Raw genomic sequence first — 21468 nt, 5'->3', positions numbered from 1 at the left:
AATGAAATTATCCTAAGTTACCTGCCTACAACATTAAAGAATTACCCCAGATATCTTTTTTTTTTCTTTTAAATGTTGATATTTTTTACCTAGGAATGCAACTAAAGAATTTAACCGTTCACATTGTTTTTAAACGCTGAGTATTTTTGGAGCAGTGTACAGTGCTTAATGGTAAGGCAATCACGGGAGGTTAAAGACTTTCAAAATACATACCAGCACCTCAGTGCCAACAACCCATATCACTTCAATGAACTGTGCAGTATGTGTTGGCATGATTTATGTAGCAATTTTAAAAGAATCTGTAGTGTTTGTTTATTACCACAGCATGATTGATGGGTTCCTAAGTGCACGGCGACACAATCAGCTGAGCTATTACGGCTGGGAGTTTGATAATTTGTGAGTTACAGCCGTTACAGCATGTCATTTCAGTCAATTGCCAGAAGTCGTTAGGGTATCGGTGACCTCAGAGAAACCGCGGTGAGACGAGACCCGCTGCCGACTGTGTCACCATCTCTCCTGCGTAGTCACACAGGCTATGAGCACTTCTGCCCAGCTTCCCTGGCTCTCCTGCGCTCCTTCTCAGACCCTCCTTGGTAAAGCCCGGTAAGAAAAACCACCATTTAGTCCCATGAGTAATTCCTTCAGATTCTGCTCTCATCCTCATCCCTTCCAAATGTTAAAAGTCTGCTACTGATGTGACTCAAACTACAGAGAAAGAAAGGCTGTTCAAGCCTTGTCTTCTAACGGTTGCTTGCTTTGCGACAGGCAACTGCGTAGACAAAGCCACCGCGTACCCCCAGAAACACACCCCTTACTGGGAGCCACTGGAACAACCTCAGTTCCTTCCTGGAAAAAATATCCCAGACTTAAGTTTACATACAATACGTTATGTCTAAGCCTTCACTGGATGTAGGCATTTATTTGCAACACAAAAAAATCGAGTATGAAAGGAATTGTATTTATCTTTTATTTTTTTTTACAAAAATAAACAATTTGAGAAACAAAAGCACATTTTTTTTCCTGACTGTACAAACTACAAAACAGTATGACATTGGTCACTTTAGCATTTACTTTATTGCTTTCACTGAAAGCAAATTCTCTAGACACACCATGCCTGTAAAACGCATTTTATATAGAATTAAGGCTAGCATTCATTTGCCATTATTAAGGTCATTTACTTCATTCACTCTAAGAATTAGCAAGCGATGTCTTAGAAAACCAAGGATTTGATGATAAAAAATACGAGCAACTGCAAGATAGTCATTAAACTAGTACCGTTCCACCAGCTGGATTGCTTTGCCAGTCTGTCAAAGATGTGGCTTCCTGAACAATTCAAACTCGATTCAACAAAAGTCTTAAGCACAGGCTTAATTGTAAGCATATGCTTAGGCCTATCCCTATTCAGCAAAGCACTCGGCACTCGGGTAAGTCCTTACCCTTTCAGTGGGACTATTCATATGCTTATGTGATTTGCTAGACCTACAAAATGGCTCTTTTAAATTAAAAATGAAACTTTATGATAACATTGGAAGCAAAAATGAAAATTAGCTACAGTCCTGCAATTCTAAACATAACCAATTCCTTCCTTTTGACAAATAGGCCAGCATTGCATATTTGATAGCTTTAACACAAATGCTGATTGTCTTCAGAAATGTTTGCTATTCAGCTTACAAACTGATATGCTTCAGTTACTCTGTTGTGATTGTACGTGCCCAAATAAATATCAGCGCGGAGGATACAGACTTCCCATAGAAATGATCGACTTTCATCCCTGTGCACACATGCACAGGTCAGAAACATTATGCCAACCTTGGTTAGAAAAGCCAGAGCTGCCAGCTGATTTGTAACCAAAATTATACCCTAACAGTGTATCGTATCTTGTATTTTGCTTTGTTTTTAAAAAAATCACATTTTCAAAATGTTGTTTTATTGCACATTAATCCTGGTCACGCAGGTTATTTCTTTAAAGTTTTGTTTAGCACTCTATAGATTAGAATGAGTAATAGTGCAATTATCTCTCCGGCCACAGCCGCCTTATACCTAACAGCTGCCTATATTTATACACAAACAGCTCTCGCCACTCACGTGTCAGACTGAGCCACTTCAGCTGTCAGTCTGTCACCTTCACATATGTTATCTTGTCAGGATCAGGCATGATATGATTTGAGGCCATCTTGAAGAAGACAAGCTGCCGACCTGCACCGAATAGGAAAAGGCAGGGGTGGGGAAAAAAATTAATTAGAAGTGATGAGCAAAAGGTTGCAAACTTAAAATATTGACATTTCATATTCTTCTTCAACCTATGCATTCTTCAGACAACCCGAGACTGAACTCTTTCTTAACTTCACCTGGTATAAAACTGAAATGCTTTCATCTAAAATGACACTGAATCTCCCCTGCTTTGGTATGTTTACTCTTGATCTAATTATGGTCAAGATACGGCTGCGCACAGCTAACACGGTAAACGAAGAAGATTTTAATACAAATGTCCCATGATCTTTAAAATACGTATTTAAAGACTCTCCCACTGATAAAAATAGGCTGGGGTTCAGGGCATTCCTTTGATTGTACAGGAGCATTCATCTTTGCGTGCTTGAATCTTTGCAAAACCGATCAGTGCAATGTACGTTAAACATGACTTTCTCCGAAATAGCTCTTGCTGATCACTCCATAGCTCTGGGTTTTAAACAAGCTGGAACAAGGTTTCTACCCCTCATACAAAAAGCACCAGCAAGTGCTAACGGCCTGGGCTGTGTAAGGCACCAGCCACGTAGACATCCGAGGCCAGCGGGGACTGAATTTGGTGAGGTTTCACTCAGCGGTATTTGTGGGAGCCGCAGCACAGTTCTTGTATCTCCCCACGCTTACTGACCTGGCATCTTATTCACATCCCTGCCGCTCGATGAGTACCTGCCGTCCCACGGACCCGCACTGTCATTGCCTTTCCTTGGAGCAGAAGCCACAGAGAGATTTTCCACAGCGATTCAACCTCTGCCTTCCCTCTCTCTGAACTTCAGAACATCAAATGCTATCTACTCCCAGCCTGCCTCTCTAGGGGGCTCCCATAACACTATTTTCTTGAAAAGTATCACACAGCAAACGGGATGCGTCGACTACTGAGCAAATTTCTGTGCTGCAGATTTCAGGGACTTGAGTGCTTATGCATCAGGAGCGACAAGGTAAAGGGAACGGTAAGTAAGACTAGAAATATTGCTAATATGTCTCATTTGCTTTTAGTATTATAACCTGAAACAGGAGCTGCTCTAAACTTCCTATGAATTTCCCTGTGCCATAATGATTACTTTTTTAGTATATTAATTAACTTCAACAGTCTGACTATAAATAGTCTGACACGATGACCTAGTAGTCACCAGTTAGCCACAGGCAAGCTTAATATAAATTAGTTTTTTCTAGGTTCCATGGAAGTCTCTGTTCAAACCTCTCAGAAGCACAAGAAATGCAGAAAGCCGTAGCAGTACGCTGCCTAAACACTCTGAAATGTATGAACTGTCTGAAGTTTCTACTAGTTTGTGATGCTTTCAGAGCTGGGGACCTGCTAGGCATGTATATAAGCCTGCCTTTGGTGTGTATTTCTGTTGCTCAGCTAAGCACAACTAAAGCACCCAACTGCACACCGGGTAAATTTCGACTTTAAGGTTAAGACGTGTTGTTATCGCAGATGCACAGAGAGAGAGCTGAGCCTCAGGCCCTAATTAACTTGCCACACTAAAGTCTCTGACAGAGCGATGACTTCAATCAGCTTTCCCAAGGTGTGGCTAGCATCAGCCACCCTTCCTCTTGAAGACAGGAGCAGGGGAGCCGACCTGGCCCTAGCAGAAAATGGCAATCGCAGGCAGGGAAGCAGCCCTGTACGTGTGGAGACAACATACAGAAGAAAAACTCACCCTGACTTCAGGGGGGGGTTTATCTCAGAGGAAGATTATGAAAGGACATGGATTTGGTCCACTGCACCTTATAAAAACAAACATGTCTTTTTTCTTTACCCTTCAAAGGGGTGCAGTTTGCCCAGGGGAACACTGCCACCTGAGCTGGCCGGGGCCGGCCACGGGGGCACACAGCTCTCCTGGGCATGCAGGGAAGGGGTGAAGGGTTGGGAGCCGACTGTGGCATTCAGCTCTTTGAACCCCTCAGCCACTCCGGAGCCGCAGCTACTGGAGACTTTTAGCAGAGACTTGTAACATTTTTGTTTCTCAGAATGCTCTGGAGTTGCCTGAAATAAGCACAAGTCTGGTGCAGAAGCAGCAAGCCAGGGCCAATTCTCCACTTGATGTCAATCGGCACCGACTGCCTGCCTTCAGGGGAACCACATGAGGGCTGCCAGGCCCACAGACCTTTTGGAAAATGTATTTCTCTTTTCAGTGAGTATATTCTGTTAGACAAGAAAATGAGTTGTAGTAGCAAATGGGATTTTCCCCTGGAAGTTCTACGTCTACTTCTGCGTCTACCTGGTTTTAAACCCTCCCTCCTCACTGTCCTTTAGCCAAAGCCCTACTTCTAGAAGCACAGTGTTCCCACCAGCGGCAGGGCATCTCTGACACCAGCTGGGAAGTCCCAGCTAGATCCATGGGAGAACCTGTCTGGTTTTGTGTCAAACCGCAACAACCATATGGATTGGAAAGATTTCTTTAAATCCAGTATGTTGGACCATGTCCTGCACAATTAACTGCAGAAACAGGTCACAGGCTTTTGTTGTTGTTTCTGCTGCTGTGTTTTAAAATAAAATGTCAGACCCCACGGTTTGGAGACCTATGGTCCATGTGCTCTAGGCCTCTGGTGCCAGCTCCTTTGAGCCTGCCCGCAGGTTCCTGCTCCCCCGACAGCAGGCAAAGAGAAGCCCCACCAAAAATCAAACCGCCTCAGCTGGAGCTTCAGAAACTTCTAGCTGCTGCTGGCAGCTCCCACAGTCCAGGGCAGCACACTCCCCAAACTGTATTAGAACACTTAAAGCAGCCAGAATATGTGACTCGGATGCTGTTCCTGCTCAGCAGCATCCCCGACCTACCTGTCCAAGTCGTCTGGTTAGTTAAGACGAAAGCTTTGCACTGGGAGTAGCTGTCACAGATTTCAATGGCTTCGCTGACGTCAAACACGGAGAGGAGGCAGCCCTTATGATGGTAAGATGGCCAGCATCTGTAGTTCTCATCAGGAATAAAAGCTTCAGGCACCCGTCTGTATTCTGCAAATAACCACAGCAAAGCAATCGTTTTGAAAGCTCTAGCAAACTGCTTGTTTTTAACAGGCAAGGTTTATTATAACAGCTTAGGAGGGGGATACATGACGGAAAAGGTGACGGGCCAGACTGTACCAGCCTACCAGCCCCAGTTTACTCCCAAACGTGTTTATAGCTCTGCACCTTACTTTCCTTTTCCTTTCTTCTTCCCACCATTTTTTCCAGAAAGCATCTGTAAATAAACAGTCTGTGCACAAAACCCTTTCCCCTTCCCCACTGCGTAGGAGAGGCTTTGGTTTTATTAGGAATTTTACAGGAAGAATGTCCCATTGAATAAACAGAATCCACTTGAATGAACTGACTCACTGTCCTACTTCTTAACAGTGAGCGGGATTGTCGGGGTGAGACCCGACCAGGCGTTCCCAGCCCTCCCTCTCCCTCAGAAGAGCATGCTATTTTCCTCCGGTCCCTTTAGAGAAGGAAGAAAAGACAGGCTTTTAATTAAGCAAACTTTTTTTGCTTGCTCAGATTAGCACAAAAGAGGAGTCGCTTGATGGGCCTCCGAAGAGAAGGGGGGAAAAAAAAGTAGCGGGAGCATGTCAGCGTGGTCCTTGCCCAGCGCCTCCGCGCTGCCCTGCCGATTACTCCTCTCCCTTGGCTGCCGTTCAGTCTCACTTGCCTTTATGAGCTGCCTCTTGTTCTCTGTTCACAGCTCCTCTCACTTTCCCAGCCGCTGACGGGGGTTTCTCTAATGAATGCATCAGCAAATTCAACTAATCATTTATAAACATTTCTATTTAGCGTCCAGACGCACAAATTGATGGTTCCACCCCGTCTCTCCCCCCTACCTCCTCTTCAAAAAAATAAGTAACATTCTATATTTCTTCTAATTGTATCTATTATGGAAACCAGAGCTGCCAGCCCTGACTCACAGCCTATTCTTAAGTCACTTTGGTTCAGGCATTTTCTGCCTGACATTGCAGATTCAGCCTGCTAATATTTCAGGCAGCACATTGTACGAACACCACCGAGTCGGAGGCAAATGCGTCTACTACTCTAAACTGCCAGTATTTCAACTGGGAAAAGAAGTACACATCCACAAGTGCTTGTTCACATCACACAATCTGAAATAGTGGGAAACAAATGCAGTAAATGCACTCTTTTTTAAAGCCTGGATGATTAAAAGTATCATAAGAAACATTCACAAACAAAAAGCAAAATCAGAGCTTATCATGTCCCACTTAAATCAAAGGCAAGAAAGTTTTCAGTAATTCAGAAAATGCAGACTCATACAGATGAAGGAAAAAAAAACCAAAATAAAAATGCAGTTTTACATTACAAATGGTCGTGTCTCCATCAGAAATACTTATGTATTTCTTCTGAAGAAAAGTCACAGCGTAAATCAAACTGCTACTGGCTGGATAGGTAAAGTCCCTTTTTTTCGAATTTCTGTATCAACTGTACAGTGTAACAATAATTGAATGTAACTGAATAATATTCTCTTATCTCTGTATGGTTAACTGCTGAGTATTGATTTGTACCTCACAGCCAAGGTCAGTAAAATGATATGTGCAAATGAAATGCAAAAATCAATTCACCGTTGTCGGCACCATATACAACTACCTGTATCAATGGGCGTGCCACGTTGACTGGATATAAAGTGTGACTGTTCACAGCTTTTCTTTGCACGGCTACAGAAGTGCCACCTAACACTGCACCGCGCCAAACCCCATGCCACAGAGGATGTTCACAGAACGATGGCACTTGCTACGGCAGCAGCAGATGAAGCATCTGCCTGATTCTCCCTGTCAGCAGGGAGCATGCCCCCGGCCCTTCCCGCAGGCGCTCTCGGAGCCTGCCGGGCTCCGCGTCAGGGCTGGGAGGGAGCTGCAGCATCCCTCGGCACGCCGTCAGGGCACTAAGCAGCGCAGCCCCACGCCACGTCATGTGGTTTTTCTCCACGCGAGGCAGGAGCCCGTCTGGAAGACCCTTATTTTGAATTATCAATCAATTTTTAAACTCTTCTGCACACGGATATGCCTCTTAATATGCCTATAGCACTTTCTTTCCTCTCAACACTGTTCCCGGTACAGCTGTCAGGGGTTAGGCTCTCAGCTGACGTAAACAGATTTCAAAAGAGCAGCACTGATTTACGTGACCTGAGGCTCTGTCAGAGGTAGGAGATAAAGTCCTCCCTTTCCATTGACTTTTTCAAGGTGACCGAGCCTGGTAAATCATTTGGGCAGCTTGGACACATTAATCGACAGAGTTGGGCCAGCAATAACTGCGATGGTGATGGCGAGGTCCTGGCTTGTGGGCGGCAGAGAGGATGGAAACCTCCACACTGGTACTTAGGGTGGTCTTGCCGTGCGGCAGAGCCCCGTGGCTGTCCCTCCTAGGCCTTGCTGCTCCCCGCCAGTTCCTGCATGAGGGAAGCCACCACCATCTGCAACGACCTCAGGGTGCCGCACTTGTGGGAACAGGCTAGCGTAACAGGTACACAACAGCGCGACCCACATGCAGAGAGCATTCTCCTCGGCTGGGAGATCACCAAGTGCCAGATAGGTGAAAATGCAGCCACTGGAGTCTCAAGTGAAAGCACAGAGGCACGCAGGGTCTGCAAAGGCAGCTTCCGGCAGCTCCCCCGAACTGGCACAGACTGCTGAATGCCTGCAGTTTGGGGATCTGAGCCTCCTGCCTATGCTGCCTGTAGGGAGGGGAGTGGGATGCAGCAAGGGGGAAAGGCAGGAAGGCAGCCCCTCTCCCCGCTCGCGTGGCAGGCCGCAGGGATGGTTGCCCAGGAGTGCCTTCCCCTGGGAGCATCCCGGTGGGAAGGCGGCCACGAGGAGCAGTGAGTGGGCCACGCGATGGCCCCGCACCCTGGCTCATGCTCCCAAAGCAGCCAGGTGCTCCCGCTGCCCCGGGAAGCCAACATGGGATCTCCTCTTAAACTATTACAGTCAGAAATTATCAGAAACCCTGCAACACCAACCAAGCACTGGGTCTGAGGAAACCGCGCTTCCCTGCAAAACTCACTTTATCTCGAGCAAGGCAAGGTACCTGCCTTCCCCATTCGCACAGTGAAGGCACGTATTCCTGGAATCTCTTGTTTACACAGTTACAAATTAGGGAGCTGACCCCTTAGCCCTCATTTGTAGGACTTGTGAAGAAATGCACTCCTCTCACGTGAACTAGGAGGGGTCGGAAGAAGGGTGCTCCTGAAGGATGCCCCTCCGTTGAGATGTGCCCTGGCAATGCCAGGCACCTGCTGCTCCTCCTTGCACTCCATTAGCCCCAGCCAGCAGGAGAGCTGGGCTTCCCCTACACCTTTAAATGATCACCCTGGTCACTACAGTGCAGTTACTTGCTCAGTTAAGCAATACTCCACTGGTTTATGGACAGCTCCAGCTCAGGTTTTTGTCCTGCCAAGACCTGAAACTTGCTTAAATGGAGTCCGTGGAATTTGAAGGCTCACGGCAGTAAATCACATCATAAAAAGGTCAAAGTTCTGGTCGATTTCCAGACTAATGGTGTTTAAAACCAATAAATACTTGCCTAATACTATAAATGCAGCCATAAATTTACACTTTTGCGTACATACACGTAGCTTGACACAGAGTACATAAAGTCTATCAAGGTAATGGCAAGGAATAGATCAGACATGCAAGATGCCCCTGCCGGTATCACAACGGAAAAGGAACCATTTTCTCCAGCTACTGATTTTGTGAGGATTGAAGCAAATAAATGTACGCAGTAAGCCTGATCTTGATGTCACTTATGACAGATTTACTCCAGCTTAACATACGGGAGCTGATTTGCTGCTCACTGTTATACAAATAAATCCTCCTAGGAAACATCTTTCCTGCCCCGTAAACATTTTGAAACTTCAAAATATCTTGCTATGCTGAATCTGGGCAATCCTCAAAAGTTTTGTTTTGCAATATTTTTAATAGTTTTAAAATATTTTTACAAGTTTGCTCTGGTCAATCAAAATATGCTGTTTCAATAGGCCAAAATCTTCTTAGAAGTTTCTCACAGTGCTAGGCAGCCCCCACAGCAGCCGCAGCGATTTTCCAAACGAGCATCTTCTCGTGACAGGTAAGAGAGGCATCTTTAAAAGCAACCTGCAGTATCACTGACCAGGGCAAGAGCTACAAAAGAAAGCCAATGCTTTAAAATCTTGTTCTAAATTTTTTCCATCAAAAATCACCTGCGTTGTCCCAAAGCCGACTACAATCTATAAACATACTCATTTTCACTGTACTGGACTGAATCATATAAATAACTCCACAAGTATATAATAAACTATGTGAAACCGCCTGTGGTTTCCCCCTTTTAGCTTGTTTGAATCACCCTAAATCTGACTTTAATCAGTCCTAATGACCGTTTATTTCAGCCACAGCAGCCAGATTGCATTTTTACTACCAACTACAGCTACTCGTTGGAAATTTGCCCAGTCCTCTTTTCTAGTTATCACCTGCCAATACACCACGGGTCAATGACACAAACGCAGTAATGTTCATCCTTGAGAGAGAAATCATGTTGCTCCTTTTCCTCCCTCCTCTTTTCCTCCACTCTCGAGAGGACCACTGGCAGTCGACTCTGGATTTGCTTTTAATTGCTTTGCTTACAAGTAAGCAGAAAGAGCCTGATCTTGCCAATCTCAGCAAAAAGTGGTATTGAGCAGTGTTTTGCTCTACAAACAGTCCCCACCGATTCCCAGGGAGCTTATGGAGAACAGAATCGGATCCTAAATAGACAAGAATACACTTATGTTTTTAGTACGTTTCATTTTACGCTGAAATTTTCCTCATGCTTCAGTATCTCACATTTAAACATGCTTCTGACAATGAGCCTTGCAAAGCCGTGTGCGCAGTTGCGCTACGGAAAGCTGTTTTTTGGTATGTTTGAGAAAATGACATGCTAGGCGTATCCCGCGTGTCTCTGCTTTCAATCATTTCTGACGAATGCCAACTGTTTGGAAGGACAGACAGGCCTGGCAGGACATGGGTTTGCCGTCAGACCAGGAGATAGCCCTGCTTCTCTGGTGAGTATTTCTGTCCTTTGGCTGCCTCCCACGTGCAGGCTGGAAGCGAAGTAAGGCTTGCCTCTTTTTATATGCTTCTATTGTGCTTACAGTAGAGCCATATTTAAATCAGTATGCAGGCTGTCACCGAAACACAAATAAATAAGGAGAAGAACGACATGTTCCCTTACATTTTATTCCCATTAACATGACACAGCTGGAGTGCTTTTCCTGCCTCGTGCCCCACGTCCCAGGGCCGCTCACCGGGCTGCGGAGCTGCTCCGCGCCCACGGCCGCCTCTGCAATGCACACCGATTTACTGAAGGCAACTAGCCCAAACTAGTGCCACAGATGCTTGTAAACTGCATCTGGCCCACTCGCTCATAAAAACAATGATGCTGATGATGGACGAGCCAAAAGGTGCCTAGGGTCACGTGTGCGGGGTATTTAAGCTTAAAGACAGATGCCTACAGGATTGTAAAAGACACTCGGTGACTTTTTTAGTGTTCTTGAAAGGAGCTGAGGACCTAACCCATCAGCAGAAAGCATTTTGCTGTACGCTGCCAAGTTGGACCTAGAGAAGTTTAGCGACAGCAGAACACGTTGCTCAGTGAACAGGGCATATGGTTTGCACGACGGTGGAGATACGTGTGAGCAACAACCAACCGGTCACTATACAGCTATACAGCCCCACGGTATTTCCAGTGCCGTACGGGTGCAAAGGAACCTGCTCCTGTATTCCTCTGTGTGCCGGGATTGCCCGGCTGCTGCTGCGAAAGCCCTCTGTGCAAGGCAGGGCATAGAGGGAGACTTTCTGCCCGTGCTTGCAGCCCTGTGCACCTTTCCCCCTCAGCCGGCCACAAAGCAGCCTTGACGTTCCCGGGAAAGAAACACCAAATGCACAAGTGCCAGATAAAGCAGGAATCTGGGCTGCAAGGACTGGGCTGCAGTATGTTCCTGGCTGAGCCTTCAAGCGCCTTCAGCAGCATACTTTTAGCCTTCGCACTGTGGCCTGCCGTAGGATATACAAACTGCCTCAAACAATATTCCAGCAACCTTGCAAAATTTCTCTCTCGCACATACACATGTGCACAAACACTGCCCCCCTCCTCGATTTCAATAATTCTTGGGTGGATTTACAATTTCCGAAGCAGGTTGCTATAGTGACCCTGCAGAATATTTTTTCAAAACACTGTTGTACTGTAAATGTTTACATACAGCATAATCCTGCCAAATTGTCTTAAGACAAAGGAAAACATGAAGTGTCTTTGCTTTATGTCCAGCCTTCCAGCTTTTTAGGCATTGAGAATGTACTTTCAACTAACAGCAGCAGCTAATTATGCCTTTCTTTGGGCTTGCACACCCTCAGGCCTAATAATGGGTCATCTATTAGCTTTAATGAATAACAAAGCTATCGGATTTACTAGTGTTAGCTGATTTCACGCATTTCTGAGTAAATTCTGAGTTAACTGGAGGGCTGGGGCTTAGCTCAAGGGCCAGACACCCAGTTGGTACAAATCAGTGTCACTTGATTGAAATAATAAAAATGTTGATACTGGGGCAGGACTTTACTGATGAACATCTGCAGATTTTTTTAGTCGTCTTAATCTGGGCAATTAATGGAACGATTTAATCATTTTTAGATAACGTGTCAGAAAAAATACATGATTCCTGTTTTAATTCACATTCTCCTGGATTCCAGCAAGAGAGACCAACAGTCAATGGAATATAAAAGTATTTGCTCATGGTGTTGTTTTAAACACTGTAATGTTCCTATATCAACATTAACAGTAGTGTGATTTATGATTACAGAACACATACGTAGCTATCGAATGTCTCCCGCGCCTCTACTCTGTTTCTAAGATACTAAAGCAAAGTCCAGAGCAGAATATAATTTACAGCACTATAAAATCTTTTACAACTGAAGCACAGTGAAAGCTTAATATCCAAGACCTTCTGTAATATGACTATGTCATCTTGTTAAACTTTATTTATGGGAACACTAGGGTTGACAAGAACTTTATGTCACTTCCCTACTGATTATCAATATCACCTTTCTCACTTCATGGTGTTCATAGGAAGAGGTCTTCCTTTCAAAAACATAGGTTGAGATAGATAACAGACTGTTTCCTCAAAGTTTATGTTTTAGTTATGGCCTTAGATCACTTGCCCAAGATCATGATCTCTTCTTTCCTAGTACGAATTTGCAATGCTCTATCCAAGACAATGGATAATTCAAAGCATTTAGACCTAAGACAAATTCTGAAGCACCGTTACCTGAACCTTCTATGGTTTCTTTCCCTCAAAAACCAAACCAAACCAAAATCTAGCAATTCTTGTATCTGAATTCTCCTCCAGTTCTGCTTTTAAGATTTCAAAATAGATCATACACCAGAAAGGCTTTATTTTGTCACAACCCTTTAGATGCCAGAGGAGACTGGCATCGTTAATTCTTGTCTATTTCTACTGCTTGAGAGAGTGAAAATCTTGGGAGCCAGTCACCTTGTGAGACTTCCATCATCTGGAGCAAAATCGATGTGAACTTGTGCCTGCCCGATCTTGGCACAAAGGCGTACGAATGCAAAGCTCTGATTAACTCCCGTCTGGCCCGAGAACAAAACCATCACCTCTGGTTTTATCTTAACCTAGCACTGGGTTGGAAAACACTCTCCTTGAACTTTCATTACGCTGTAGAGCAATGCAGAAAAGTTTTTAAAAAATCCAACAATCTTAAAAGTATTTTTTCTTTGCTTTCAGAGAGTAACACAGTTACTAGACCTCAAATAGGGCCAAAGCAAGACCTCAGCTGACAGCTTAGGAAAGGATCACAGTTGTCCCTTTTCCCACCCACCTCTACCTCCACCACCCACCAGGAGTTACACAAATTATTCGATCTGCTCAGCATTTCAGCCCTGGTTTCGCTGGTCAGGACGCCAGCTCAGCTGGGAACGTCCTGCCTGTGGGAAGAGGTTGATCACTTGGACACCGGTCCTTTCCAACATCGCTGTCACCCTCTCCTGCAACTTCACCGTATCGTAGGAGAATTTCTCATTTCATAATGTCTGGATAATTTCTAATTAATAATTTCTTATTCCATAATCTTCAGACTGAGAATATTAAAAATTAATTCTAGCATGGTATTACCAATCAAATACTGGTTGAGGAAGGAATGTGGTCAGAATAAAAGTGATACGAATGAGTAGGTAGGCATATTTTCACCCTCACAATATAACTTCTTCATACTTTTCTGGCAAGGAAAGAGAGGCTTAAAATAGAAATAAATTACAACCCCTTTTCTGTTTGGTTAAAGTAGCCTTAGAACAAACAAGAAACAGGCCTGCACATCTTAAAGGCATGGCAGCTAAGTCTGAAAATACTTCTCATCTAAGTGTAAATTCCACTAAGATATCTGATTCCTCGGGCTTGCCGCTGGTTGAGAACATTTTCCTATCAAGGAATTCAATACTACACTCATGGTCTTTCATGCAGACTGGCCAAGTATGTTACACAAAGCATCTACGGATTTTTAACATCTTTGCTCACGCTGTAGAGTGCCTAAGCCCATGAGCAGTGTCCTACAAATAAAAAGGGCTCCTTGCACAGAAGGGCGTTACTAACCGTGAACACGGGTGGCGGATTCTGCATTATATTATCCAGGACTCCTCAGAATTAACTAACACAAAAATGTGTAACTATTACAGTAGCCAAATATACATGGAGATCTGCTCCATATTAGTAGAAACCTGCACTGTTACATTTACTACCGCTGTCCTAGGCTTCAGTCCCCGAGATTCTTTATAAACACGACAGCCTTCTAAAATTCAAAACTTCATCTTGTCCTGATGCGGCAGTTAAATCTGGAACCAACCAGCACCACAGAAAAACTTCAGCCCTCCTGGCACTTCTTCAACAAAGGACTTGTTTGTACTATTGATTGTACTGCTGAAAATAATTTTGCTGTGTTGACAGGCCTCACTCAGCACAGATTGTGATGAAAAGCTGAAAATTAGAAAGTTAAATGAACACCTGCAACAATTTTCCTGCCAATTTTACAACAAAATAAATATTGAATTATTCTGATAAGTGGGTCAAATTCATCCTTGGTGTCATGGCCCTTTGAGGTTAACGGCACTGCGACAGGGATGGATTTGGCTCCTGTGTCTCTTTCACAAAGCAAATGCTTCACGGAACTATTCAAATCCCCCGTGCCAACATTCATCTTCATTTAGAACCCATCTTTCCCTCTTTACTGAGCTTTTGCAGCAAAGCCATAATTTTCCTATCAACTTGCAGTCAATTATGTTGACAATTTGACACGAATATTGTACATACACAAAAATAATTTGCAAAACAGCTTTTCCAGTTGTTAGACTTAACAGTCATTTCCATCATACATCATCTTCTTTGATGTGTGTAATTCCACAAGCTATCCTTCTGGGAGGACTATGCATCCCTCCATATCATAGCAGCTTGAATAGCATTTTACATACCTGTGGTGCTGCAGAGATTTTATGAAGAAGATACTATTATGCAGCTTCGTTTTCATCCTTTTTCATTCTATTGCTAGCAGAAGCTGAGGGACACATTATTTTTGTGAAGCAAAAATTTTGTTCTCCCAATCTACAAGTGCTTATGTAGCAAGAAATTCCTGTAAGTCCCAGGAAATCCACAGAGGGTTACGGCATCTTGATTAGATTCCCCCTAACTCGTGTTTGGGGAGGCTCTCGTACTCCAACAGCAGAGAAGTGTGTGGATGTGATGAAAAACATTTTCTGCAGATCTGCTATGGAAAGCAACGCTCCATTGGGTTTCTTTATCCCCATTACAGCCTGCTCACACCTATGGATGTGCATCTACCTCATTTAGTGAGAAGGGTTTCAGATGGCGCCCAGGAAGCAAAAGGCAGACAACAGATTATCACGTGCATGACTTCAAGGGCCACCGAGCCCCATTTTCTGCACATTCGCCCTTTCAAACCTCAAAATAAAGGCAAAGTCTCTGATTTTTAGTTTCGAGAAAGACTACTTTACCAGCTTTCGGCATCCGGGTTGTGTTCTGTAGGTACTCTCCACTCTTATACAGATTCAAAACTCTCTCTAGCTGAGCAGCTGTCTCATCTATTCCCCAGTGAAGTTCTCCTTTAAAAGCACAGAAAAAGAATGAGTTAGATGACGAGCAACCTGCACAGTACGAAAATGAGGTTGCATAAGAATAAAGCCCTAAGCATCAGAGCCCAGCGGTGCCCTGCTCTATGATGGCGTTATGATGTGGACATGAAGTCCATGAGTTACTACAAACTGGGTTTCACACCTGACATGAGCCAGGCATGTCAAAGGCTGGCTCATCCGGCTGGGAACCCCAGGCCTGCGGGCAGAAAACACTGCGGTGAGCTCCCCACGAGGGACGAACTTTAGCCAACACAGGGAACTCAAGAGGCTTTGCTTGTTAATTAGCTACAGCCCAGCACCATTAAAGTCCCCGTTGAATACACACAGCATAAGGTATAAAACCCCTAGAAGAATACACTGAAAACCCTCAAATCAGATTTACAGGCACATGCAACTACTCTTGTCCCAACGGCACTGTCTTGGTAAATAGTAAAGATCTGTGGTAATGTCACTTGCCTCTGGCTTCTGAGGTATAGAAGCACCACCGGGACCATTGGCAATGGGGAAGTACCCTGGTGTTATCATTAAACTTCCCCTTGCAATAGACAGGGACTTGTCCAGATCCCACAAGGGATTGCATTCTGATGCAGTTCACCCCAGTGCTGAGGTGTCAAGAGGAAGCATATACCTCTGTGAAGCCTAGATAATATCTCAAAATGGGATTTCTCTGATATACGGGGCCTTCTCTGTATGGAGGGGATTTTACCTTGGATAGAAAAACAATCTGGTTCTATTGCAGTGAACATAAAGCAGCATCCCCCTCATCCCAAGCGTGATAGTCACACTAAAAAAGGAACTCCTTGGCTTTACCATGTTTATTGCGATTACCTGTTGCATTGACTATCTTATCCAGTAACGGTCTCAGTGAGGATGGCGCACTGTGTGGCAGAAGATATGTAAAAAAAAACCTGCAATGGAAAAATAACCCATATTGAAAAATTAAAAAAAAGAGTTTACAAATGTCTGGTAACTACTGAACAACATAAGGAATAAAATTCCTATCGCTTATAAGCCACTGACCTATTCAGGAAATATAATCATATTCTATAATCAAATAAATATATAGCTGAGACTATTCACATAGCTGTCTGGCATACCTAGACCACGCTGTTATATACAAGGCGGCCTTGTAACTATGTGTAAATGTTCCATTAATACAGAAATTTGCTACGAAGCCCCATGGATTGTAACTATTTGCAAAGCTGTCTGTACTTTAACGAACTAAAAGGACACCATCAACCCCAGAAGTCTTGGGTTTTTTTTCAAACCTTGAAAGTGCATAAATCAAATTTCTGCTCATTTCAAATAATTGACTATTATTTTCTTTTCTACAGTTTTCTTAGACTTTCAAATGAATTGCCAGGAGAAAGCCGCCTTCTATTGTTTTAATGCCACTGCAATTCAGAATGTCTTCTCTGTTCTCATCATTTATCTAAATTCAAGATGCATTTACGTAGATATTCATCGATGGATGTATATTCTCCATTTCAACATTCCTAATTACAAAAGAAAAAACAATATGCCTTCACCATCACCTGAAGTACACTTAATTTTCACGTTGTTCCTTTAAATTTCTATTACTCTGCCAATATTACTACCCACTGCAAACTGGGTAGTAAAAAAAACAAAACAAAAAAGTTCAGGATCTGACAATATAAACAGAACTATCACACATAAATATTAGGTAATGAGCAGAACAGGAACACAATCGGGAAATTGCCCTGCTTTACATCTAACCTGCAAAGCAAAGTAAACACTTTTTCATATACAGAGACCACATTGTCAGACAGAAACCTCCAGGGACTCATGCTCAGGAGGGAGACTAGCCGACGTCTTACATAAGCACAAATTAAAAAATTAAGCTACTGATAGCAAAAATTGATCATAGACACAGGTATTATTGAGCTGACATATTCCACTTACACAATGAATGTTTCCTTGAGATTTTAAATCCCTTTTTCATCCCTTACAAAAATAGTATTTATGATTTTCCCAAGTGGGATTATCCCCAGGTAGGTTTTCTTAGCGATAAGTATGAAACGGCCAATATAAATACATACAGAAATCTAAAGAGCAGCATAACATTTGTAATGAATAATTTGGTAAATTTTACCTCACTTTTTTTGCTTAGAGATTATCCATAAAGCAGAGTCCGGCTGATTGTGAATAGTTCTTTGCAAAAATTCAGTAGCTGTCATTTACTTTGCTAAATGCTGGATGGATGCGAGTCGCGGAGGTTATTGTTTTTCCATGGCTATAGAAATATACGACTTGTTCTAATGCAAACGCCCACATGTGAAACTCTGACATGTAGAGACACTGGCGCCTGCACAACCTAATTGCAGGAACATTTGTTATTCATTGATTGCAGGGCCAGTGGCATCCCTTGTGATCTGCATAACGCAGATTGTCAGATCCTTTTACATTTGTTCCTACAGCCTTTTTTCCTTTCTTTCTTTCTTCTTTCTGAGAACTATCTGATCTTAATTTAAGAATTGTCAATGATGGAGAATTTGTCTCAGCTATTGGTTAATAGTTCAAAATATTAATTATCCTTACTTTTAAAACTGTCCAGTGCTTTGAAAATTGTTCCTCCAAACATTTGGAGGAAAACCCATAAAGACACATTTGTGACAGAAGGTAACCATCTGAAAGTCAAGACGGGCTAGTTCTTGCATAGCAGAGTTTTTTCCAAAATGTTTTCTCTCCTTTAATTATTTACCTCATAAAGAAACCAGCTAGATAGGCTGATTACGCTTTCAAGGTTAGGGCCTGCTGTATTTTAAAATTACAAGGGGTTTATGAAGTGTTTGACATATTGCTGCTTTTGACTTCCACCTAACACCAGCAATCCTTCACTGAGGGCAATCTCTAACCCTACAGCAACAGAGTGCACCCATGAAAATATGAAATTTAGCAGCCTATACCTAATGAACGGACGATTTAGCCTTCCAAGACAAGTGCGCAGAGTTTGTTGCTCATGCCCTAGCATGGGTGGTCACAGCCTACTATAGCATGAATCTGCTGTTGAACAAAAACCCACTGTCCCTATTGAATTAAGCAAAAGCAGGGGCTGAAAACACTGGGGCACTGTGCGTGCGTTACACACTGGTGTGCAGTTCAAAGGCAATATTAAGAACTGTAATAGAAAAAGACTGCTTCCTTCAGCGAGACCAGCAACCTGCCGCAAGCCCACCACACCGCAGACGTATCTCCACTTACGACCGAGATGGATGGGTTTCCCATTAAAGGTTTCTTAGCCAGACCAGTAGAACGGTCTTAATCAAAAGCTAGCAAGCTAAGCAGGATCTTTAAGCCAAGCAAATGGAAACGGAAAATTTTGCAGGACACGTTAAAAACTGTGCTGCACAACTGCAGATGGCTGTCATGTGGTGCAGCCCATTTCAGTGTGGTCAGCTAATGCAACACACATGCTGGTGAGCACCCTGGGACCAAAGCAGAAGACGCTCTTTGGAGCAGCCTCTCCTCGCTGTGGTCTGGCAGGCAGTGAATGGCATGATACTTGAAAGAGAAGTCTAAGAAATGAGCACACCATTATGGCATTGCTTTGAGATCTTCCATCCTCCTATCTGGATCAGACAAGGCGGCCGCCTGCCCCAGCAGCGCCCAGCAGCCGGAGCGGTGGCGGCAGGAGGAGTGTGGCACTGAACATCGGCTCTCGGCTCCCCGGAAAGCAGCGACACGGCTCCCTCAGCATCCCGGCCCAGCCCTCCGAGGGGAGCGATGGCCGACGGGGCAGAGCCGAGACCACAAACACAAAGCCATCACCCAGGAGGACTCCGCTGTAAATTTGGAGAAACCCTTAAAATTAAATTCGGAAGACGGACGCGTCGGCTGAACGCTTTCTTCAGCGTGGCCGACTGGTCCAGCGTGACCCGTCACCCACGTGTTCCCCGTCGCGGGCATGGCGCTGCCCCAGAGCAGGAGCAGCACCGGGAGCCAGTCCCCCAGCACCTGCCCACGCAGAGACGGGGGCTGTGGGCAGAGCGGAGGGGGGGCAAAGGGGAGCAGCCCTTGCTTTAAAAGGTTTGGGATTACGCCCCAGATCGTCAGCAACTGAGGGTGCTCTTCGTGGCCCCGTGGCTGCACCGGGGACCGTTATAACCCTACCGAGGCAGGCTCCAGTGAGGCAGGGAGCATCAAGCCAGAGCACAGGGCGAGAGCTGAGCTCTAACTCTGCCTCTGAAGCCAGCCCTTTCCTCAGCCGGTGGTGGAAAACGCGTGATGACCCTTCTTAACTCACACTGAAGAAGAGCTGCAAGAATTGTCTCGCCACAGAGCTAAAGGGCCCCCACCTCCACAAGCGCCTCTGTTTCACTCCTATGAAAATTTCTACTCGTGTGAAGAATTCAGTGGGATTCAACCAACGCAAAATTAGACTGAGTGGTGAATCACACACAAAGTATGCAAAACATTTCCAAAGTTATAAACGCTACGTATTTTCACAAACGAAACAATTATTCATGGCTTCACTTACTCTCGGGTAATGGTTCTGAGACAATACATACTTGTTGATGTGAATAACTACAGAGGATGCCGGAGACTTTTGGCCCACTCTTAATTCTCTTTTACCTTATCCGATCACGTACCTGTAGGCGTTGTAGAGATTCCTCTTTTCGTTCATACTCTGACACCGTCCCTCAACCGAACAGGGCAGGGTGAAGTTCCTCGCAGGGAATTCCATAAAGCAGTCGCTGTTGCTGGTGCAAGAGCTCTCCTCGATGCTGGCATCATCCAGATCCGTCACCTTCAGTTCCCCATCCACAATCACAAACTGCCGAGGGCGAAAATCCAGTAAAGTCACGGAGCCAAGAGGAGAATGAGCCAAATAATGCAGAAGCCGAACTAAGCTCAGACATATCTGAAATGCAGAAATGCGGGTACCTTGCGTTATTTTCTCAGTACAAAGTATATAAATGAAACCACTTTAGCTGAAGATACATTCATAAATATATGACTTAATATAAGCATTATAACTTATCCTCAAAACTGAATGCTGCAGCTAAGGTATTTTTCAAAGGATTAACATAGTTGATTGTAAAACCCTTAGAGACTTGAAACAAAAATAAGCTTCTTTACCAGTGCTTTCCCACACTATTCTTGAAGCAGAGCTCATTGTTGCTATTCTTACTTTTAATAGAAATAAAAGCATTAAGTTTTAATAACACATTACGCACAGGCCTTGACCACGCAGCCTGATTCTGCTCTTTTACAAACTCCAGGTCTGGCAGTTTTGGCCGGACCACCCTGCGCCCGCGCCTGGAGCTCCAACTACAGACGGTCTCTGTATTGCCTCCATAGTGATCCCGCCTTTTGGCTGCTTTTGTAATTTTTTTCCACTGATTCCTCTTATGTTTGCCTTTTTACAGGGGAGAAGGAAGCAAATTCCCAGAAGGAGGAGCTCCACAGCTTCTCCGTAACTCTTCACTGTGCCTCAGGGTAAGCATATATATCCGTCTACCTTGGTGGGTCTACCTTGGTGGACCCTCATGTGCCACTTTGAAGCTGGGGTGAGAGCTCTGTGCTGATGCTGCACTTTTCAATTGCACGTTAGAAACCTGAGTAACTATTACTAGACAGCAAACTTGATGAACGTTGAAGTCAGCCCCCTTACCAAAGTACTGTTTTCAATTCATGCATTCCTTTAGAGCGCACTATACAATATATGAATGCAAACGTAGCATTAATATGAACGCAGTTAAATACTGGAATTTTTATTCTATGTATTAAATTAATAACAGGTCTTATCCAGTCTAGCAAGCTTTTTATTGTTTATATATAATCTTTGTTTTCTTTTAAAATACACCGTTAAGGCCACGTGCGTTGAAGCAGTCAAATCCAAATTCAATCTCGGGGCATAAACAGTATACTCGGGGGAGCGCCTTAATGCGTCCTTCATAAGAAAGCTGAGCATGTCTGAAGTTATCCCTCACAGACCCTTCACCTGTGGGACATGAGGACTATCTCACACTTCTATAAGCATTCTCCTGCTTGACCAGACTAGAACATTTTTATCCTACTTACAGGATACCACAGTTCACATGGAGATGCCTGTAGGTGTA

General features: G+C 44.1%; 1 protein-coding gene across 1 annotated transcript in view; it reads right to left on the bottom strand.

The window, feature by feature from the left end:
* Positions 1-940: 940 nt before the first annotated feature.
* Positions 941-21468, bottom strand: part of PKDCC (protein kinase domain containing, cytoplasmic) — a 42893-nt gene continuing 22365 nt past the window's right edge. The window contains exons 4-8 of the mRNA XM_009279634.1: positions 19996-20267; positions 16214-16293; positions 15248-15355; positions 5024-5197; positions 941-2196 (exon numbers count right to left, since the gene is read on the bottom strand). Coding sequence (XP_009277909.1) covers positions 2111-2196; positions 5024-5197; positions 15248-15355; positions 16214-16293; positions 19996-20267 — 720 coding nt within the window. The 3' untranslated portion in view covers positions 941-2110. The remainder of the gene's footprint in view (positions 2197-5023; positions 5198-15247; positions 15356-16213; positions 16294-19995; positions 20268-21468) is intronic.

The sequence above is a fragment of the Aptenodytes forsteri genome, unplaced genomic scaffold (genome assembly GCF_000699145.1).
Source record: "Aptenodytes forsteri isolate BGI_AS27 unplaced genomic scaffold, ASM69914v1 Scaffold195, whole genome shotgun sequence".
NCBI classification, from domain to species: domain Eukaryota; kingdom Metazoa; phylum Chordata; class Aves; order Sphenisciformes; family Spheniscidae; genus Aptenodytes; species Aptenodytes forsteri.
The sequence above is the reverse complement of the archived record's forward strand: the minus strand, read 5'-3'. Positions and strand labels throughout refer to the sequence as shown.